This window comes from Falco rusticolus, chromosome 5, assembly GCF_015220075.1.
Source record: "Falco rusticolus isolate bFalRus1 chromosome 5, bFalRus1.pri, whole genome shotgun sequence".
Lineage (NCBI taxonomy): Eukaryota > Metazoa > Chordata > Aves > Falconiformes > Falconidae > Falco > Falco rusticolus.
This window is the reverse complement of record NC_051191.1, coordinates 88895406-88918203: the sequence shown is the minus strand read 5'-3', so window position 1 is coordinate 88918203 and position 22798 is coordinate 88895406. Positions and strand designations below refer to the sequence as shown.

The 22798-nt window shown below is 46.2% G+C and overlaps 2 protein-coding genes across 10 annotated transcripts in view; one reads left to right on the top strand and one right to left on the bottom strand.

Annotated features, from left to right (window-relative positions):
• Nucleotides 1-187: 187 nt before the first annotated feature.
• On the bottom strand, nucleotides 188-22172 carry PLA1A (phospholipase A1 member A). Of its 2 annotated transcripts, none has more exons than XM_037390201.1 (12): nucleotides 22056-22172; nucleotides 17024-17187; nucleotides 15020-15221; nucleotides 13608-13785; nucleotides 12005-12113; nucleotides 9391-9492; nucleotides 8431-8520; nucleotides 7367-7534; nucleotides 6215-6304; nucleotides 5650-5758; nucleotides 1987-2151; nucleotides 188-676 (listed from the first exon to the last, which is right to left on the bottom strand). In XM_037390201.1, the coding sequence occupies exons 2-12, from the start codon at nucleotides 17085-17087 to the stop codon at nucleotides 592-594; spliced, it is 1362 nt and encodes a 453-aa protein (XP_037246098.1). In that variant the 5' UTR covers nucleotides 17088-17187; nucleotides 22056-22172; the 3' UTR covers nucleotides 188-591. The 2 variants fall into 2 exon arrangements, with proteins under 2 accessions (XP_037246098.1, XP_037246099.1); XM_037390202.1 differs by having other exon boundaries at nucleotides 17069-17187.
• Nucleotides 22168-22798, top strand: part of CD58 (CD58 molecule) — a 51286-nt gene continuing 50655 nt past the window's right edge. For all 8 annotated transcript variants that reach the window (XM_037390209.1, XM_037390208.1, XM_037390211.1 and 5 more), the window contains exon 1: nucleotides 22168-22268. In XM_037390209.1, coding sequence (XP_037246106.1) covers nucleotides 22217-22268 — 52 coding nt within the window. In that variant the 5' untranslated portion in view covers nucleotides 22168-22216. The remainder of the gene's footprint in view (nucleotides 22269-22798) is intronic.

Here is a 22798-nt window from a genome sequence, read left to right as displayed (position 1 = left end):
CAGGCCTGTCAGGAAAGGAGATCTTTTCTGATTACTCAGCAGGAGCACTAACATGAAATCAATAGGGTCTCACTCTGAAAGTGTCTTGTATGTGAGACTAGTGAGTTTCCCATTGGGAGCACTGGCTAAGAATGACTCCTTCCTATGCCAAACCTGAACCACACCATTGCCCCTTGCTGAGGAAAAATAATACTTCTCACCTTTAATATGAAGATCTCAGGACACTTTAATATAAAATACAAATGAATCATCCCAGTAGTCCCGTCACAGAAGGAGTGATGTTATCTCCTCCTCCTTTCATAGAGATCCAAACCTTGAGATTAAATGACTTGCCTGTCTCAGAGCTGGATACAGAACCCATGAGATAAAAGTCCCAATCCAGTCTTTTAACTGAGAGGTCTTGCTGTAACCAGCCAGCCTTGTACCCACTGATCTCCCACACACTTAATTTTCCTTGATGTCCCGTCCTTCATGCAGGAAGTAAGCAACCCGTCCAGTTTTATGGTGGAAGTATCATCCGTGAGCAGAGAGCAGCAACAGGTTTAGGGCTCCTTTCCCGTTTGGGTATGCCTGCATGCTCCGAAGGCAGTGCTAGGCACATGTAGCAGGCAGCTCATAGGAGACATTTGTGTTGCCTGGGAGGGTGATGTTCCAGGGCAGGCATGACATTGTCCTGCTGCGGGAAGAGCACAGGGAAGTCAGGCTGGGCATTAGCAGGTGGAGGTTGCTATCCTAACACAGAGGCCAGCAAGCTGGTGATGGACCTTGTGCTACTCTGCAACGGTGTGATGAACAGGGTGCTGTGCCCTGGCTGAATGGTTGGAGGGGTGTGCATGGGGTTGTGTCCTTCACCTCTCCACTGCCCCCTCCCAGCAATACTACTGTTGCTCTGAGCATAGTTGTGAACCTGTACAGCTCTACAGCTTTGTACCTCCGTTGCAGCCAGGTTCAGTGCTTCCAGGGGTGCAGGTCAGTATGCCTTTAAGGCAATGTGCCATGCTGTCCCGGTCATAAGTGATAAAAAGCCATGTGTCTGCTCATCCATCCCAACTTTGGAGTGCTTTGCAGAGTGTTCCACTAGTGAGGAACAGTCCTTACGCCAAAGGGAGCGCCTGGTATTTACATAGGAGTGCCTCTTTTTTTCCCTGTCTGGGTCTCCCAGGTATGTTTTTACTGCCTTGTGCTTGAGTCTCCTTAACGCACATCAGAGCAGAATTTGAATGTGAGCTGTTTGCCTGCTGCTTCTGGTTTTCCCTGGTTTGGAGTACCCACGAGCTTGCTTCAGCCTGGGGCCAGCATAAGAGTCAATTCAGAAGCAAGCAGACCCAGCTGTTTTACCCTTCCTGCAAGAACTCTGGATCTGCAAAACTCCTGGCAAGAATATGAATATTGTATTATGGAGAAGACCTCTATCTCTCTCAGGATGAGGACTTGGCTGCTTCTACTCTGGGTAAGGCAATTATGGCTGAAGGCATATACTCTAAAGCCTGGCTTAGAAAATGCCAAAATGATTGTCTTTAGCCTTGGTGCTTTATAAACCTTTGCAGTATAAGAAGCAGAAATATATTACTGGTCTTCTGCTGTCTCATCCTGAAAAATGTTTGTCTGTGTTTCAGATGGGGGCCCAGTGTAGACAGGGGGAAGATGGAGAGAGCAAGCAAGGACAAAAGGAGTAAATTCTAGTTAGTTCAAGCTTTTGCCATGGTCTGCAACTTCAGCATCTTTTAAGGTGATGTGAGTCACATCCATTTTCCTTTCACAGTACAACGCTTTTATCCTGGGGAAAGAATTGTAGAACACTCTTAGAAAACTACCTTGGTAGTTTTTCTTTCTCACAGGTAGAAAATTATTTAAATAGGAATGCAGAGGTGATGGGAGAGACCTCTTTACATGTTTATCTATAACAGGAGAGAGAATGCATTGTTTCAAACCGCAGGCTGCATCCAGAGGCTCACTGGATCCCTGTAAGCTATTCCTGTGACTTACTTGCTATCGAGAGGCAGCTGGGCTGCACAGAACTTGCCCACGATGGATGACTCATCCTTCCTCCAAAATTTATTCTTGGGGAGATACTTCAGTGTCACGCTGTTTATCTGGCAGAGGGGAACTCTGTGGGCCAGCAGCTGTTTGCCCATCACCTGGAGCTTAGGTCTGCAAGGCAGGGTGAGAGATGTGAGGGAGAACATTCAATCAACCTGCAGATGCAGGCCATATGCAGATGTGTTGGAATACTGGAAGAACCCAGCGTATTATCATGAAGCCCCCCACAATAAAATGGAGTGAGAAGACTCATCTGTCAAAACAATTCACTGCACGAGAGTCTTACTGGCTGTCTCTCCACGTTTTATCTCTGTGGTCAGGAACATTTCTGTATAAATGTCCTTTCTTCCATCACACAATTACAACACCTCTTCCTGCTGTTGCATGTAGATTGAAACACTGCCCAGATTGCTACAGAGGTGAGTGGTGAAAAAGGCCAACATCTGTGAAACCATGAATGGCATGGATAGTATCGGTTCTTCACTGTATCTGAACTAGGGCTCATCAGAGAAAGCCAAGAGGTGGCAAGCTCAAAAAGATCGCACACTGCATAGAGTACCATTCCTTCTAAGCTGTTAAAATACCTGCTGTGGGATGTTGTGGATGCTAGAAAGTTTACATGACTGTACAAGTCATGGGAGGGTGACTGCACAAGTTCATGGAAGACAAAAGCTAATGAGGACAAAGATCTCACCTTTGGCTCTGAAAGTCCCTGAGATGTAATTAGTCAGACACTGGAAAGCTATTTGGGGAAGTATTGCTACATGTTTACGCTGATTTTGTTTTAAATACTCTTCTCTGAGTACTTGCTTTTGACCATGTTGAAGGTGGGATGCTCGGATAGAGGGACGTTTGTCTGTCCCTATGCTCTTACCCAGGTAACACGAACTGAGAAATACCAGAGGTTTGCTAAACAGCCAATGATCAGAGCCCAGCTGGTCGTGTGCTGCAGAGGAGTGCTGCCCAGCCATGATATGTAGGTGGGCCACCTCCCTTCTGTGGACTCCCTCCAATGGGCCTTCTTATGCTTGATCTGCTTGGCACCTCTAAGAGCCTAGTGTTCATCAGTTTCTTTGTGCTCATGAAGAATATGTGTGTAGCTGAATCAGCACAATCCCAGAAGCACCTGAGCAACTGCCTGATGAGAAACGTGATGGTAGGGAAAGGGGAGAGGTGATAAAAGGGTCAGGAAGAGTTTACAATTCTGCTAACCAAAGCAGCTCTTAGGAGTGGGCTGACAGCTGCATTTAGTGTCCTCCTAGGCCACAGTGGCCAACCCAAACCAGTGTATCCAGTCCCTCCCATCCTTTAGGCTGCAGCAGTAGATACTGGAGGTTTTGTATATCTGACTGCATCTGGCTTGAAATTATCTGCCAAAAATAGGGATCATCATGAAATTGTGCTTTTAAAGGAGAATAATGGGTAGCAAATGGAAAACAAAAAGAGGAGAGGCCATCTCTACTGCATATTGTCCATGGGCAGGATCCAGCCCTGCCCTAGGACAGAGGAACACAATAAGGTTAAGCAAATTGGAGAAGGTCAATGGTGGGACTGACGTTTAGTTCAACCCCACACAACCTTTGGATGGATGTAGGACTCTTGGTTGGCTTCAGAAGTATGTTTTCTTGGATATAGGGGATGATGTTGTGTGATGTGTAAGCAATGGCAATGCAGTGGTGAAGCATGCTGTGTAACAAGCTCCTAACTCTGTCAGCCCCATGGCAGCTATGGGGCTTGGGGACATGTCTCTTGGTGCAGTTGTGTGGAGTAACGGCAGCCTGAGGAGCGAGACTGGAATTGATGTTTGAGAGAGGAGAAGGGCAACGTGAGGTAAGACACAACCATGCAAGTCACCTGTTAAAGGTATGAAACTGGCTGAACACTCCCAAGTACCTGTGCACTCCTGGGGAGCTGCAGGATGCCACGCATGTCGGATTACCTGAAATAAGTCAGTGAATGATCGGTGTCTGAACTGCAATGTGAGAATCTGTGTTTAGATACTCATTTGCCACTGAGCTTGACTGCACTGGAGGGCTGAGCTTTGCCTAGAGTGGGGAAGTTTCTTTGCTCTTTGCTGCAGTGTGGATTCAAAGGGGTATCTTGAATTTTATACTTTCAAATCTGTAGGTTCACTGCTGTGAGCAAATTTTTCAGTTTTGCCTTGTGCTTCTTAGAAAGGCACTTAAATGAAACACAGTTGCTGTTCTCCTAGGGTAAGGGTATCTCTGGATAGGTTACCCTGCTATAAAACTCTACTGTCTCAATAAAACTTGAGGGTGCAGCAAAGCCTTGGGATTGCCTGCCCGTCTCACTTCCCCTGGCAGCCTGTCTCCCCAGCGCTCACGTGCCTTCTGTGGGATGCCTGTCGAACCCTGTGTCCGGCAACTGCAAAAGGAAGTGCTGCATGGGTCCTGACTTGACCTGAGTGTTCCTGTTTCCTCCCTCCCGCATCTTTGGAAAAGGCAGATTTGGCTTCCAAGCCAGGGAGGGGTTGAACACACTGAGCTCCACCAGGCTGGAGTACAAACTCCAAATTTCCGTCCCTGGCTGGAAATCTGTGACCAAGTAGCTATGTCATGCTGGAAAGCACCCTGGAGCGTGGCTTCCCCTTCCCTGGTTCTCATTCCCCACCTCCCGGTGCCCAGGACTGGATCAGCAAACACAATTAGCTTCAGATGACAATGTTCTGGCTTAGCAGACAGGACTGTGTGGGAGCCAGCAGTGGAACCCCTCTGATCCTAGGAGAGCTGGCTGGGGCTCTTTAGCAGACTCTTTTTCTGCTTCCTGAGGCAGCCAGCTGCATGTCTATACTGCGGTTCCCAGCCCACAGCCGCGGACAAGAAGGTGTAGGAGGAAGTGCAGAAGTGATCTGGGGAACTTTTCTGTGGTGGGGAGATCCCCCTGCAGCAAGGGCTGCGGAGCAGGAGCCCGAGTCTGGTCCTTTAATTCAGATACGGTCTGGAGGAGGCTGGTGCTTTCAAGAGAGATCTGTCTGTGTACACACGTAGTCTTGGGGCCCTGCCTCCTGGACCTTTCCCTGCAATGGGAGCCTGAGAGCTTTGCTGCATTACTGCAGAGGCAACAAGCTACTGAACACATTTCTGACATGCAGAGCTGCACTTGTCTCCTCCTTGCAACTGCTGTCCTATGGGGCATCAAAGGAAAAGTCTCCCAAGGAATAGCCACCAAGTCTATTAGTCTGGAACCTCTAGTGGGTGGGATCTTGCTGTAGCCATCTCTATCTGGCAGAGCAGGGATAATAACCATCTGGCACCGACTGCAATTTGAACTGGTGCCAGGCAAGGGTATGACACAGAAAAGGAACCAGCACAGCAACACAAAAGTATGCAAATTTGGTGATCCCTACTGCTTTGAGCACTCAGGGAAGAGGTGGATCTAGCCAGGGTTATTGAGACATAGTAGCACATGCCTGATTCTTGAGAGCATTTCAGGTAAATATGGAGGGACTCCATAAGAAAGGTTGTGGTTCGTTTCGCAGTGACTGCGCTCAGGAAGATAAGCTATTGTTGTGCCTTTCTGGGAGTGGAATAAACACCCTTACACATGGAGCTGGGAATATACAGGCCAGAAGCATGCACTGTTACTCACATGGTGATTTTTGCCGAGTCGTTGGTACTGTTGCTGCAGAAAGTGATCTCAATGCTGGTGACTACATTTCTTTTTGTCTGCAACTGGAACTCAACCAGGCTGTGATGGACTGAACAAGAGGCAGGTATGTAGGAGTGAGGGCAGGTACTATTGGTTAGACTTACCCCTGCCAAAAGAAGGGCTCTAACACTCATTCCCTGGCCCCACCAGCAGAAAGAAGATTAAACAAACATAAAAGAAACTAGTCTCTGTGTACGAGAGGCACAGCGGGCAGCTCTGAATAGTACAGTGTAAACAGACAGGCATTTTCACTACCCTTTACTTCGTTCCTGACGCCACGTGGCTGTACTGATCTGGGGCTGTGCCCACACTAATAAATCTGTTGGAGAGGGCTTTATGGGGCTGATGTGCAGGGGTGTTGCTCTTCAGCTGTGTGTCTCAGTCCACCTGGGCCACAGCAGCTGATTCTGATGGGGCTGGTGGGCTGTAACTGCCTGGCCTCCCCAGAGGCACGGCCTCATTTGGTCAAGACCCTTCTGACTTCTTTTTTCATTGTACTACTTACCACAGAATGGGGCTGAGGTACTGGTCATTAAATAAACTTTCACTTCCTTTGGCAGCTTTCTCATCTCGACACCTGCCTGTTCCAGCAGGCCTGCAAGAGGAAATAAAGCCAGTGCAGGGAAACCCATCAATGACTCAGAACAGAAACATGATCAGTCCTAACTCATCTTCTCTCACCCTGCCCAATTTTGCTGTCTTAGGGACAGACCCTTTTCTATACTAGTGCAAATCAGAGCAAGTACAAGTTTGTGGTGTCTGTTTAACAGATTAACAGTCCTTCAGAAAACCTCTCCTGGCTACCCCAGGTAATCATCATCAGAGCACCTCTTGGTGGCTTTGCTTCATTCCTCTGCTAACAAACTGTGTTATCAGTTGCACCTGTGCAAAATGAGCAAGACTAAAGACTGCCAAGCCAGGAAACTTAATGCAGATGTAAATGACAGTGCAAACACAAGGTGCTGAGAAATTGAATCTCTTGGTCAAGTGAGAAGACCACCATAACTTGAGGTCTGTGCCACTGACTAGCTGACAATGTGGCTTGGTGAGATGGGGAAGGGGTGGCTGATCTGAGAGCACCTATGCCAAAAGAGGCCTCTCCTTGTATCCTTCTGTACCAGACTGCAAATAGCACCAGAGGATGCTTCCACTCCTCATGCCACAACCCAGCTTCAGAAGCCTAAAAGAGGCAGCTATTAACCTATCCCAGTCCAGGGAGCTCATCTTTAGGGTGGCCATGGCAGGAATTTAAGAGAAGGAGGTGACATAGCAACAGTGACTGTAGAAGAATGGGCTTAGGCTAAAATTTACAGCTGCTTCTCTAAACCAGACACTTCTTGAGCTAATTTCTCACTTGTCAAGCAGATGATTCTGGAAACTCTCTTGTAACACATTTGTGGGCCCTATGAAATGTTTAATTATTTAAAAGATTAAAGATTAGAAATGTTCAAGATTTTGGTGTTCTACCTCAGGCAATATATGAGCTTTTAGACCTTCTTGTTGGAAGCCTGAAAACAAAACAGTTTCTCACTATCCCCAAAGAGAACCAAAGCAAATCCTGCTCTGAAAAATCTGAACTGCATACTGTGCTCTGCACTGACACCCATCAAGAAGGTATTGTCATTTGCTCCAGGAAGGTCTCATGCTGGTACTGTACCTATTCTGGGACAGGAGAACAGGAAAGGGTCAACACAGTCCACGCAATGACCGTTTAAAAAATCTTGATGACTTGCACAGGGAAATGCCAGGATCGGACAGGAATGTTTCAAGGCACTGACATAGAGATGCACTGCCCTCATGTGATCGCAGATCAGATACTTATAACCTGCAAGAAAAAAAATGCACCCAGAGAAAAGCAGCTATGAGTTTCTCTGTTGGCTTCAGTCTTTTTGCATGTCCCAAGGAACTGAGAATCAAGAAACCCGCTTGCTGATTCTGCAGTGAACCCCTTCCCATCAATAACATTTTGCAGAGCACCTCTGTGACTATAAACCCAGATCCTACTGCAAGGGAAGCTTTGCAGGAAGTTAGAAGTGCATCTAACAGAGTCTGTCAGAAGAGGGGGACCACAGGGCTACCACATCTCCATCAGTGTACCACTGATGAGGCCCCAAGTTCTCTGCACGGGGATACAGTATCTTTGAGTCCCACCTGCACCAGCAATGGGAAGTGAGATGCCATAGGTTTCCCCTGTAACCTGACCCTCGATGCAGCTGGCTCATCCAGAACATATTTTAATATTTAGCTGCCCTATTTACTGTGTAAAGTCCTCTAGAAGGAAAGAACAGCAATCATACAAGCTGTATCTCTATGTATACCTAAGTATACTGTGTCTCTAAGACAGAGCTTGCAGCATGAAAACAAGAAGTAGCTTTTGCTAGTAGTAATTAAGAGCCTTTCTAGCAAAATTTTTTTTTTTGTTGTTGATACAAACTCTATTGATGCTAGGGTTCTGGCTCATACAGAAGTGTCACCAAAATCATGTTTCTTGACAGTAGTGCTGCCAAGACACTTGACTTGTATGAGATTTTAATTTCAGCTGCTTGTACTGCTGAGAGGAGATGTGGGCCATGAATCACTGCTGCCATATGTCTTTACAAATGCATATTGTCTTACTTTGATGACTGCCCTGACTGTAGCGGGAGCTGGTTGCCAAACAGCATTTTCACAGGCTGCTGAATGGCTATGAAAGCCCCTTGCTTGGCCACAGAGTGTTCTCACCTGCAGAGATGAACCGGGGGCATCCTGGCTGATCTTTGCCTCCATTCACGAAATAATCAATGTGGCCTACAGGAATCCGGATCCCAAAATCTGAAAAGAGGTGAAATGCAACTTCATTCTTACACTTGGCTTTTCTATAGGCTTTACTCTACATGGTGTATGACAGACCCCTATAAACTGGTTGAACATTAGTAGTGCTGGACCTAGCTCCAGTGCTGGAGACAGCAAGGACCAATCTCCTGTTCCTGCACAGCTGCATTGTGCAGGTTTGCTTCGCGAAGCAGAGAGCTCCGGGCCCTGGCACCAAAATGTCTGCGAACTGCAGCTTAATCACCAGCTCTGTGACTCAGGTTCTTGGTTCTGTGTAAAGGAGAACAGAACTGACCACAGCCTTAACTGGGGATGATGAGTCATGATTGAGTTATGTTGGTAGAGATTTTTGTGTTCTCCAGGCAAGAGGTTTGACTCAAAGGCACCACATTATTCTTAAGCACATTCTGCCTATGTAGACCCTAAATACTTTAGAAAAGTTACTCTGTTGTTGTACCAGCTGTTGGTTCAACTCTTACTTTCCACTGGCACTCTCAGCAGTATCTTTCTTAACATCAGATGGGAAAAAGCAAAGTAAGACTAGACATGTAAATTCCTTCCAGGCAGTAAAAGCCATGCTAGGCTGCTTCTGCATAAACTCACTCTGCTGTAGCAAGGTTAAGGAAGAAATACTTGCTAGAAGGTTGCCCTCTGTCTAATGTCCACATGTCTGTTGCTTGAAGCACTCTGTGGTATGGTTATGTGCCAATTAATTCATCATTAAAGCTTATCTAATCAAGAAGCTTCTTCAGAGTGAACCTTAACTTATGGTAGTCTGGAAAAAAAGGGAAAAAGACCTACAGACACCTTAGCAATAATAATAGCAGAGGGAACAGAAGCACGGGCCGAAGAAGATAAAAGCCAGCTTACTGTCAGCATCAGTATGAATGGCTTCCACAAAGAGGGCATCTCCAGGATCCAGGCGTTCCTCAGGGCTGGCTCTGGTATACTTAGGGCCTGCGGGATCCAGCCCTGTAACAAAATCAAACACCTCAAGAACAAGCGCCTTTCAGCTCCTCTCTTATTTCTGGACCAGTTATTTTATTTAAAACTTGAAAAATGTTGCTAGGCAGAAGCGATAAATTATTCCCAGGTTGCACTGATTATACTACAGAATGGTTTCTGCCTACACTAACTTCCACTGCAGCTTCCTTACCTTGTCCTGCACTGTTCCTCTCCACTTTAGCAGTTTTGTACCTCAAGCTTCTAGCCTGTAAAGCCATGACTAACCTTCAAATAGCTCTGACAGAGTATCTTTTGGATTAGTGAAAGAGAATCAAACTTGTAGACCTTCCCTAGTGGTACTGTCACCTGTATTAGCACTACAGTCTGAGAAATCCCACTGAAGATCATCAGTTAGGTGATGAATTCAGCATCCCAGGCATTACAAAGGTCTGATAGGATCAAACATCCTTGAAACAAAAAGGCTTCCGAGCTCTCTCCCAAAAATAAAATCAAGTCCGTCAGCAGGCATCTACATTTTTGCCTAAAACTTGCTCCTAGAGCAACTTCTGGGGAGTTGAAAGAATACAGAAAATTATCCTTGGCAACACCAAGGAACAGGTTGAAGATAATATTTTGTTGTTCTGGCTGAGGTTTATCCTGGTGACTTTTCATAGAAAGTAATCTCACAAGATTTTTTTTATTCCTCAGGCAACAACAATAGTTTAAGAAGCAGCTCCAAATGCCACTTAGCCTCAGCTGGCCAGTTTCACTGCCTTGGACTCAGTCCCATTAATTCTCTATGGGGAAGATAATACAAACAATATAAAAATGGATGTTTGCATTTGTGAGGGGGGAAGCAAAGACGGAAAAAAATTATTTCCTTTCTATAAATAAAAGCTAATCATGAGAGAAGTCGTCAGAAGAATTTATTGCTTTAATTTTTCTTCCATGTTCTTTAGTCTTGACACACACAAAAACCTGAGAGGTTCCTCACCTACTTCTACAGACCAAATTTTATTTGAAGGTTTTAAGAGGTACTTAAAAGTGTTATTTGCTGTAGCTTAAAGTTCTTCCTGAGGAGGGAGAAACACCTAATATGAGCAGCAGTCAATTCTAGCACGGCTCAAAGGCAAGCATGTTTCTATATTCTCTATGCCTACCTCTTCCAAGCACAAGCTGCATAAACTCCATCGAGGTGTACATCCTCAGCAGCTAAGAAAACTATTCACTGCAGCTATACTGCATGTAACTGAATTCCTTCAGGATTTTTCATTTCCTCTGCAAATATTGAAACAAATTGTTCTTCAGCAATTTCAGCTATGTGCTGTTCATTCCAGTTCCTCTACCATCTGCTTTCCTGCACAGGGAGATATCTACAGGAACAGGCACTGGTTAAAGAAACTCACTTCATTTAAAAAAAAGAAGAAAAAAAAGAGTCTGTGCTCTTATCTCCAAAACTCCCTCTGGTTTTGCTCCACAGCTCTTTTTAGGTGATTGAAAACACTTCAGCAAATGATGGCTCTGGGATCACTTTCCTCTATGCATGTATGCATGTATGTCAGGAAGCGAGAGGTGAGATCAGACATATCTTGGGTATAAACCCACGTGTCTTCAGGCTCCTAAATCTGAACTGGAACCTGCAATGCACAGTGTGCCTATGAAATCATATGACAATCAGGAGTGTAGAAAAAGGGTTGTCTTCTAGCAGAGTGAAAAATTTATAGAATAAATAAACCTACAGAGCTTTTGTTACATGTAGACAGCAAGGGGGAAGAGTCTCTGACTCTGAAGTTGATTACCATGGTTTCCTGGGAAAGTATCTGCTTCTGCTCATCGGAAAGATGTTGCTGATCATAAAATCCTGGTGCAGAAGAATGGTTACTCCAAGTTCCTCCTAACATAAACTTTGATTCACAGCTTAAAAAGGGGCCTGGCATGAAACTCAGCTCCCGTGAAGGAATGCCTGTATTTCCTGCAGTGTAGGTAGCTGTGACATGTGAAGGCTGAACTAACGTTTCTCTGGACTGCCCTGCTAAGCGTGCAGTGAGACCTTCCTTAAGGCTGTGTCCCCTGTCAGTGAGGCCACTGCCCACCTTGCTGTCCCCTTGGCTCTCAGGTCACGTTTTCCTGCAGAGCAGCTCACTCTTGCTGGTCCCCCACAATGGACATGCATTGTAGGCTTTAATTTTAAGAACCACAGAGGTATACGTGCTATAAAGCAGAAGCAAAGCACATGGGTGCTGTGGGTTTTCATTAGTTATTACAAAGTCCTGTCCTCTTTTAAGAAGACACCAATTTGAAGAGTGGAGCAGAGGTGGAAGGACCCTTTTGCAAATGCATGCATTCTTTTGGCGGTGTGGAGGGGACTGATGGCTGGAAAGGCATCATCAGGCTCTTCTGAAGCTAGGAAGATGCCCTTAAGCTTGGATCTGTTGAGCCCTCATGCAATTAAAAGCCACTATGGGTGGCTCCCCTTCCTTGCTCTTCCGTTCTCTCCCTTGAGGAGCAGATGAGGACCCAAGATTCAGTTTTATGATACCTGTTATCCGTCCCAGCTGACCACCATGGAAGTGTCCCACCAGGCCCCCGACATGTGCACCAAGGCTTACCCCAATGATATGGATGGATGTCCCTGAGACTCCCAGGGCCTGCAAATTGATGAGAATACAAATTAATGTTTCTGTAGCAGAAAGGTAAGATACCCTCTGTCCCAGCCCACACAGCAGCTCTGCAACTCTTCTAACACAGGATTGCTTTTGAGGTGTATGGTGGAAAACCAAATAGATGTAGGAATGATGTGTGTTGCCCTTTCTGTTCTTCAGAATTCTTCTTCAGGTCCACAGATGCAAAGTCAATCCTAACCAGGTCAATCAGATGCTCCTGTTCATAACTACATAACCTGTAGCTTCTCTTTTCACAGCTTGCTTCACATTGAATTTCCTTCTCTCAGCTAAGTGACCCACACACATGATGTGAATAATGTTTTTCTCAGTAAAGCAGAGGAAAGGATTTTTCACTTTTATACCACCATTATACCATTATCCTGATTAGTATTTTAAGATTATATTTTCAGAGATTAAGATTCCTCCATGGGCTGAACTACTAGGTAAAGCACAGCCATTTAGACCTGATGTGAGATGACCCCATCCCTACAGGGATTCAGCTGCCTGCATGCTGGTCTGCGTGATGCAGTACCATACAATGGGAGCGCATATGGTGCACAAGAGTGTGGAGGTGAGATGAAAAATCCTGACTTTGAAATGTATGAGGCCATATCCTGGAGCAATACTGAGGCTTATGAGAAGAGAATATAGTCTTCTGTGGTTGCAGGAGAAGTTGGACAGAAAAAGTCCTTAAGTAGCTGGACTAGAGCACAGCACAGACGCAGAATGAGTGGTGGGGACATGGTTCAGCCCAGTTATTTGTTCACTGTGTAACCTAATCAGTAATGAGGGGTGACAGTCCTCTCCCCCTCCACCCCATCCTTCTCATGACAGCGGCTCCAAGGGTTGCTGTATTTCTGGATAGAAATGTGTGACAGTGCACAATGTGATGCATACCCAGGAACTCCTTCCTATGCTGTGCAGCCTAGGTCTGGAGTGCAAAAGTTACATGCAAAGTTTACTCACAGTTGGTTAACACGAAGAGGTGTCACCCTCATTGCCTAAGTGTTGTTTAGCTGTGCTGTGCACAAAGGAACTGGCACATGTCTAGGGATTTCCAGCTACTGGAAGTGTAACTGAAGCCCAAAGCAAGTATAAAACAGCCTCAAATCCCACACCCTCCAGCTTCCTGGACAAAATTTCCAGGCAGAAGAAGACTGTCCAGTGAAGCATGGATTTGAGAAAACCTAAGGCATCTTTTAGGTTTATTCTGGGCTGGAGAGGCATCTGACAACTGGCACGTTTTTCCAAAAAAATATCAAAACTCAAGAGAAAGAAGAAAAACAGTGGCATGCCCAAGCCTGGGCTGAGAGAGGAAAAAAAGAAAACTCTCTACTGCTACACAGTGCTCACTCTGGAATAATGAGCCTGCTTGTCCAGCTCCTGGAGATAGCAGGTTGGGAGCAGTTCTCTGGATTGCTTGCATGAATGATGTTCTCTGGCCATGCTCGCCCCCACTGTAAGTCCACAGTAGCTTACCAGGAGCTTGCTGATGAACTGTGAGATGGAGAGGGCCAGCTGTGTGACATTTTCCACTGCAGAGGGATAGGCTCCTGTAGAACCATAAACCCAGTCTACTGCGATCACGTTAACCTGGCTTGTGTGCAGTATGGCATGGACAAGCCCTTCAATCCAGGAAGGTTTGGTACCCAAAGCCCTGTGGAGTCATCAGAAACAAGTATGTTAGGTGTTTTCCAAAACAGGGCACGTGTCAATATGTTGTCCACTGGTGCTGGAGTTTCACTTGTTTCAGAGGAGGCTTCCAGACGGTTGCTGAAAGTTTTTTTCTGGTGCCAGACTTCCACACTTGGCATTTCTTTTCAGTGGTGTAATAACACCTTTCAGAATGGGCCGATTCAGTAATGAATGAGATAACATTTGCAGGGCTCAGGCTGAAAACTCAGTCTTGCTGTGGTGCTCCAGTTAGCCCCCCCAGAGCCCACCTGGAGTAAGTGAGCTGACTGGCAACATCTGGATCCTGTTTTGCCACCAACTGGCAGGAAGTCCTTGGCCAAATCACTTAGACTTTCACTGCTGCATTTCCTAACCTATCGACAATTAAAAAAAGAAATATCTATATCTAAGAATTCAAGGAAAACTGAGGAGGCTATTTTCTACCCACTTCCCCTAATACCACCTGGTTAGGGGTGTGCTATGTCACATGAGGGCAACACCTCGTTTTCTGAAAAGACCCTGCAACATCTTCTGTGGTTTCACCCTGGTCTTCTATGCACTTTCTCTTTAGGCCTTTGCACACCAAAAAAAAAATAATGTTATATGGTCAACACCTAGCTGAAAAATGTCGCAGTAAAATAAACTTGCGGAATGGTGACAGCTTAAAAAAAACGAGCTCAAATCTCCACAGTTTCAAGAATGGAAGTGTAATGTGTCTGGCTGGGCTCCTACATGGCTGACTAATCCAGGCTGTCAATAAATCAGGGCATGAGCTCCAAGAAGACAATTTGAAGGGACAGGAATCTTGAAGAAAAACTTCTTAAATAAAAAAAAATAATCAAAAGAAGGAAAGGAAAAGAAAGAGGCAAAGGAGAAGAGAGGAAAAGAATAAGTGAGAGAAAGAGATCCTAATTTCCTGACTTTTTTTAGGCTTTCAAAAAAATGTGAAATATGCACAAAATAGGCAGCTGGTCAGAATTTTCCATGCCTCTGTCCCTGGCCCACCAACAGTCTCCCAGACAATTCCCAGGTCGTCTGGAGCTGAGCACTGCTAACTCTGTTCTTAGCAGGTGTTCTGCATGCAGCCACTCTGCTGGGGAAACTAAGGTTGGAGGAGCATGAGGATTCTGTGCCAGCACCAGCCAATGCTTAGGAATGCCCCCGCAGCGGTTAATTTATGAGTCAAACCTTAGTCGCAGCACTCTTCTTACTCTCACCTGAAGCCATGGATTATGATCTTTGTTTCCAGGCTGCTGTTGAAGCTGCTTTTCTTGATGTCATCATCAGCTAAAATCAGCTCCCCACAGCTGGGGCTTGAGGAGGTGAACAGAAGAAATTGGACCTTAAGTTTACTACCCCGTAGGATATTTGCTGTCTGGAAGTCAGCACAGTGATGCCCTGAGAGTCTGCCTGTATTTCCTGCAATGAGAGGGAGTGAATAGCCTATTTAGTCTGTGTCTATGCAATGGGGGGGGGGGGGGGGGGGGAATCTCATTCTAATTCAGTAGGAAAATGGAAGTAACAATCTCACTTCTATTGATAAAAATTAAAAGGATAGAACATAAATTAAAATCAACCTATTCTGGAAACCTTTTTTGACAAAGCTGTTTCTGTCCTTTGATGGAATTCCAACACTGGCTGGGGAAGATAATTGTGGATATCATGGTATCTTTGACTTCTGAGAGGTTTTTTTCCAAGATGCAAATGACATTGTTAGGTTTTTTTCCCCAAATCAGCCACACACACCAGCTACTAAGTACATTTATTAACTTGTTATCAGATCTTTAACAAAAATGATTGCCAACAGGTAGGTAGTCACCACTGAATGGGGATATTTCTATTCAAATTCTGGTAGGTTTAGTAGAAGGTACAGGTCATCAGAAACTGATGACAATTTGTCAGAATTGACAATTGATTCAAAAATCCATAAATAAATATGAGAATGCTGATGACAAAATGTGTCAATGATAATTCCCCGATTGATTCATTTACTGGATGAAAATGCTTTATGAGAAGAAGGAAGCTACTGCAAGGCACTTTGATCTAGACAGCAAAGAAGAAAAAAACCCAAAACCATCAAAAAACTTCAAACCTGTAGCTAACAAAAACTGAGCAAGTTTAGGCTAGAAAGCAAGCATGGAAGTTTAGTAGTATGTATGGCTAGCAGTATGTATAGCTAGGTTACCCACAGAAGAGCTGCATTGTCCATCTTCTGTCATTTCAGAGAACTGACTGCTATTTTGGAGGGCTTGTTGAAGGTAAGATGTTGGATTTACTGAAGGACTAATGGGGTGAAATTTATTGACTTGCAATGAGCAGGAAACCAAGCTATTGATTAAATGATCATTTCTGACCTAAAAATTGTTACTTTATGAACTGGCATAGTTGAATCCTGCTGCAATGACAATGTCTGCACTTTCTCTTTTCTGGACTGGAGGAAGCAAAACAGCCTTTAATCTGCACATACAATAATATTAAAATGAAAAATTAAAAAAATCAACCAACCAGCTTCCTAACTGCTGGCTGTTTCCATAAAAGATACTTTATACTGGCTAGGCAGAACACAGCCTAGGGGTCAGCACAATGGAGCGAGATTTAACATTCAGATTCCCCCTTGTCAGATGTGACTATCTCTTACTGTTGTTTATTTTAGTCTTCCTGTATACTGAAGGTAAGAGAGAAAGAGATCTTCTCTGAGATCAATTTGGAAAAAACGCAGCTCATGAGCCAGCTTAACTAGCAAGGGCAGGCTCAGTGCAAGCATGGCACATGTCAGAAATGATATAAGACAAGTGGGGTTGTGAGTAAATGTAAGGCAGGAGGTGCACTGCTGTGAAGCTGCCTGTGATGTGGGACTGTAGTGGCGATCACAAAAGCAGTTTTGTTGATAGTACAATTAAAGAAGGAAATGAAAGAGTGGAGTTTGTTTATTTTCTCTCATCTGCTGCAAATCACACCTGCTAAGCTTTCAACGCAGGAGATGCCAACACTAGAGGTGAAGCGGTCCCTTTTCCACTTCAGGTTAGTGGAGTTAAATCATTTAGACTGACTGAATCAAAGCATGGGAGAAAAAAAGACCATTCTTGCACTACCCTTTAACCCAGCACCTAACCAGGTTACAGCAAGGTCCTCTTGACACACAGGTTGTTTAGGGAGAATTGAATACAGATACTTCTATATAAAACTTTCAATCCCTTGCCAAGCATTCATGTTTTTCTTACCTGCTTGTGCTGTGCTGAGCAGAAATAAGACAGCAAACAACTTACTTTCCAGATCCCCAACCATCTTCCTGTGAGTCCACTACAAGTAGGATTGTAGAGGGGAAAACAGCTGTGGTGAGTTGCTTGGTCAGCTTGACTCTGTTAATGGTGAACCAGCGCGTGCTCTGCTGGGAAAAAAGGGTAGGGGCAATTACCTCTGCTCTTATTTGACCATTAGCCAAGGTCTGTGTCAGAGGGCTTCACTGACTTTTTGGTTAAAAAACATGCCGATGTTCCCTTCCCCCTACCTCTCTTTCCTCAAGGCAAACTTTTCACTTCAGAAATCAGCTAGCAAAATCGGTCCCAGCAAGCAACAGAATTACAGTGCTTTACCCTTGCCACCTAGACCTGTCCGCAAATTCTGACTAGGAATGCTGATTTGTCACAAGGCTTCACAGGTCAATGCCAGGAAGATTCATACCAGCCTCGCATCTGTGTATTTTCCTATTGCATTGCTGTCTTTCCTGGTTTTCTACTTCTGGTCAAGCTCCCGTAACTGCCAAAAGAAGGCAAAGCAATGGATTGCTTCTGAAAAGCGAGGGGAAAGACAGACTAAAATGTAACTGGTGCCATATGGCCATAATACACTCAGGCTGTACATTTCTTAGGGCGGGGACACTCTACACGTCTCCTTTGGAGACTGTGTGTCAGATACTATGGGAAATAGAAGGATGATCTCAGTAATGCACCAGTATCATAAGCATGCAAATACATCAAACAGATCTTTGAATAAAAAACTTTACTGCTTTGGTGTAAACAGCTGGAGAAGCAGAAGCACGCTACCAAGCATGTAACCAGTAGTCCATCACACGACATTCATGAGATGACGGTACCATCCCCCTGGCTGTGCTAGGCTTTCAGGTAAGGGCACGCCTGTTCCCTAAGTCTCATTGGTGTGTGTTGGTCATTCTTGCAGAAGAACAAGGTGGCTTTACCCTTGACTGTGTCAAATGGCAAGAAGGGTAACGAGCAAAGGAGCGTTCCCCATCGAGGCATTATTCTACAGCTGCTTAAACAACAAACTGAAGAAATTGCTTCCATCGGTCAGACCACAGACCTTTGCAAAAGCATCCAACATTATTTTCCTTTACAGTTACTGGCAACAGCAGTTATTTCTTTACCCCAGTTTTCTCTGGCCAAAGGCTTTGGGACTACTTTAGGCAGAAGATCTTTTTTATTTCTAATTCACTCATGAGAGAAGTTTTGTCAGTTCTCACAGAGAAGTTAGGCAGCATCATCTGCCTGGCCTGGAGGGCTACTGAAGCCCTGCCTCATCTGCATCCTCCCAGAGACATGGATTCAGGCACATTCTGATCCTGAAATACTTGGCTCCACAATCAAGCTGGCTTATTGTCAGAGAAGTAGGTTCTTAGTGTCTCTTCAAATACACAATTGAGATTGTCAACCCAATCAGTTTTCCAAGATTAAAAGCTGCAATACGAATAGCCAACTCCTGGCTTCCACCCCACTCTTCATCTTTCTAGCCCTAGCATTAGACTCATGTCGATTCACGGATTGTAAGATAAAAGCCCATAGACTGCAACAGGCCTGCTCCTTCACCACACCCACAAATTCCACTGCTCTGGATAAGCTTAGTCAAGAAACAAGGGAATAAACTTGTGAAATCATACCAACAGGCAGTGACATTTCCATACTACAAGCCTCCAGAGCAGCAGTGCAATTGTGAAAATGAAAAATTTCTCAGAGTAAAACAAATCAGAGCACCTAAAGAAAACCAGGAAACAGTTCTTTCCATTTTTTATTAAATCATGGTAATAAGCACTACGTTTTGTATCAGAATGCAACTGTTACTCTTTGCCAAGTTCTATGGAAATTTTGAAATGCCATGTAATATATGGCATGCACTGGTATTGCAGCCTTAGAGTAAAATGAACCTGTGGCCCAGATGTACAGATCTGATTGAATTTTTGCACTGCTATGTGTATTTGCAGAGTTGCTAAAGAACAACTTGGTATGCTAAAAAAAAAAAATACACCTTCATGAAACTGAAAATTTCTTGAGCAGGTTTTTTTTTTTTTTCCTGTAATCTCAGATTTAGTGATTTCAGGAAATTTTTTATTATATCAGCACACTGTGGTGGTCCCCCATGCAAAACAGCGGAAGCCAATCAGTTCCTCTGTGCTTCAAATGCTCTTACCAGTAGAAGTATTTTGGTGTGAAGGGGTTTCTTCTTCTCGTTTGTGAACTTACTCAGTTACTGCATTTACATTAGTTCAGCAGCTTAACGTTGGTGCCACTTATTTTACTTCCCAATGGGAGTGATTACAATGGCAATGGGAACACAGTTGCAAAGACTTCCAAACCACCAGAGGTTTCTTTTAGCACTTTCTTACAGCATACAATCACAAAGCACAGTGTGATTCATTTGAGAATGAGTCAGGGATAATGAAGGCAAACAAGTTTGATTTTATGCACAAATTCTTTTCATTGAAATTGAAAAAATCATGCTGTTTGCACATTCAAGCAAATGCTGAAACTGCTCAACTCCAGCTGAAAATGTGGTTTCCTCACCCACAAAGCAACAGCTGGCAGAGGCATATAAGCACTGCAAATTCCTGCTAGTCATATGGAAATCTGATCACAAGAAAAATCAATTAGACTGCAAAACACTTCATTGATACTGGAAAGAATGCAGTTGGGGTAGCAGTGCGGGACCTTTAGGGAAACCAAGTGTGAGTTAAGCAGATGATGACTATTTAAAACCACTCCCTGTTGTCTTTGCATTCGAGGGAGAGCATGAAATACATGCAGAGCTTAGCTCACTGTACATTACGGCCTGGATCCTACCCTACCACTGGAATACTTGGTATCACAGCTCCTGTATTTTCTGTCCTTTGCACATGGAATAGAAACCATGGCTTTACATTAAGCACCTAGGCTTCTGTGTGTTGTTCCCAGGATCTACAGAGGAATTGGATGTAGTTCTTACCTCAACAAAAAGTGATTCAAACTCCTGACTTTCAGAAGAATATCCTTACTATGAGATAGTAAGAAGAAAATATTAAAGATTGGCTTGGCAACTGATGAAGGGAAGATATGGGCAAGTCTGTTTGGGTACTCTGTCAGGAAAGGATGAAAACCAGTCATTTTCTTGAGTCTTTCATGAGTACTTTATGGATCTTCTACTTAGTATGACTATATAAGTATGCACAAGAAGGCAGAACGCATCCTTGCCATGTATCTCCCAAAACACTGTAGTCTCCCCAAAGCAGAGGAGCCTAGGTGAGAGCACCAGCCACCAGGCTCAGGTTTCTCTCTCCCTTTCTCTGCCCCATGAAGCCCTAATCATTCTCTACAACATGGAGCAACTTTGCAGGAAGAACTTTGCCCTGCTTTGAGTGCATGTGGGCAACCTCCTGTGGTTCCTTCCACCCTAAAATAATCTAAGTGAAAGTGTCAGTCCCTGCTTCAGATTTATCACTGCTAACCTCAAAAGTCTCACAATCTACAGGAAAGTTGTAGCGTGCAAGGTGGGAGGTGGGATCCTCCCAGCAACAAGGTTCAATCCAAAGTCTCTGACATCTTGGGACAACTTTTTACCTGACAAGAGGACTAATCAGCAAAGAACAGCCACCTTTGCCACGAGGATACGGCAGGAAGATGGCCATGTTACATTTCTGGTGTAAACACTGCAAATTGGAGCCTTTACAGCAGGGGTCCTCAAACTTTTTAAACAGGGGGCCAGCGCACGGATGAAGTGGCAGGCAGTCACCTGCGGCTGCTTGGTTTCCCCCCCCAACCCCCGGCAGGGGGGGGCAGGGGGGTGTCTGTAAATACCAGGGGCCGGATTGAGGACCCTGGGGGGCTGTATCCAGCCTGCGGGCCGTAGTTTGAGGACCCCTGCTTTACAGGGTAGGGAGCTCCCTTTGGCACTTGACAGATATTGGGAATGGAGGAGAAAAGGGAAGATGGACATAAAGGGTTGTTGTGGGTTTCTGTCACTGAGCAAAAGGAATTTATGGGATGGGCCTGACTCCATGTAGTGGTTCCATTTGGAAGCTAGTTACATGCCACGTCATTTCACCATAGCTATCAAGAACAAAGAGTGGAGCCTGAGGTTGCTCCAAGTGGTGGCGAGTAGCTTGACACAGCTGCTTGGAGTGAGTGTGTGGACTGAGCACACTGGGAGAGAGCCAGCTGCGGGATAAAGCTGCAGTGAGAGCATCCCCATCCAGCCCTAGTGCCATGCTGGTGTTCCCCTAGGAAGCTGAGCCTCTGGGACCCAAGCAAGCTTTGAGGCTGTAAGGTCTGCAGCTGGACCTGCTGGCAGCTGGATTCTTCTCCGCCACACTGAGTGGGACGCCGGCGCAGTAGGCTGAGGCATCTGCTCATGGATCACTGCTATGGGAGGAAAGCTGGCTCACAGCTGCCACTAGCTGCCACTGCAGTATTTGGCAAAATAGCATTTTTTCAATAGCTGCTGAGCATTTCCCAAACTGTTGTAGTTTCCCTTTCCTCCTTAAAAAACCCTGTAGTGTCCAGACGCCAGTCATCCATGCAAGGTCACACCCATAGAGGCCAGCCCACCCTTGGGGGAAACAGTCTGGAGCCCACCCCCCATAGGGTGATATTGCCAGGTGCCCCCTGAAGAGTCCAGCGGGCATTTTGGGGACATCGGTGTCAGGACTACTAGGTTTAGATGACCACCATTTTCTGAGGCGGCGAGCTGCGTGTTACCTGCTGAAATTTGTTCTTCCCCCAACCTGTGGGGCTCCCACTTCAACGGGAAATTAAACCAATCCGTTTAATTTCAGCTTTTCAATTAGCAGAGCTGAAGCTTCCCTGCTGTCAGAGCATCAACGGGGCAGTTCCTGCCGCCGGCGCTTGCTGGGCTCACACCCGAGCAGCAGAAACCCATCGCAGCACCGCCTCGCACCCCGGCTCCTCTCTGAACCCCACCACGACACCCCGGAGGCGGCCTCGAAGCCTGAAATCCGAGGCCCGGGGTTTCCTGAGGAACCCCGTTACTCACCACCACCTCAGCAGGGCCGCCCACGGCCGGGCGCGGGGAGGGGACGGGAGGTGCAGGACGGTGACGGTGCCGGCCGGCGGGAGGCAGGGCCAGCCCGCCCTCGCCTTTTAGACTTCTACCGGAGCACACCCATCAGTAGAGCCGCTCCGGGGTGCGGAGCGATGAGGTCGTCGCTTTCGCTGGGGTGGCTTCTGTGCTTTGTGGCCTTTCTGGGTAAGTCGTAAGGGTGGGCGGCGGGAGATCCACCGCTTTCCTCCCCTTCGCTGCCGCCCGGCTCCCCTCACGCGGCGCCGGGGCGGAGGGTGCGGCGCGCAGGAGCAGGGCGGGCAGCAGGGCCGGCCCTACCCGTCCCTTCCCGGGGCGGCCGGGCCCCCCGGTGCCGAGCAGGGCCGTGAGAGGGGCGGCGGCCCCGCAGCCGCGGTTCGGTTGTGGTGCGACCTGGCGGAGCTGCCGCCGCCCGCCGTCGCCTTCCCGCCGCCTCCTTCCCGCCGCCCGCGGCGCCCTGCGCGGCGCTGAGGGAAGCCGTCCCGGGCCGGGGGACCGTCCTAACGGCGGGCGGCGGAACCCGGCGGCTCCCCTTCCGCCGCCTCCCCTTCCGCCGCCGGTAACAGCGGAATTCCACAGCATCAGCGATCGGTGTGTTTAGGGTCCACCCGCCCCGCTCGTGTCGCGGGTAACGCTCGTGCCCCGTTTGTCTCAGACTTGGGCAAACGGAAGGTTACGGTGGGAAAAGTGGGATTTTT

What these genes read in the sequence shown, in the direction of transcription:
- PLA1A (XM_037390201.1), bottom strand. Translation starts at nt 17,087, where the DNA reads ATGGTTGGGGATCTGGAAAGTAAGTTGTTTGCTGTCTTATTTCTGCTC. An exon ending in GTTCTCCTGTCCCAGAATAG is followed by an intron (nt 6,305 to 7,366) that starts GTACAGTACCAG and finishes TTCCTCTTGCAG; the next exon opens with GCCTGCTGGAACAGGCAGGT. An exon ending in TACCTCAGCCCCATTCTGTG is followed by an intron (nt 5,759 to 6,214) that starts GTAAGTAGTACA and finishes CCTCTTGTTCAG; the next exon opens with TCCATCACAGCCTGGTTGAG.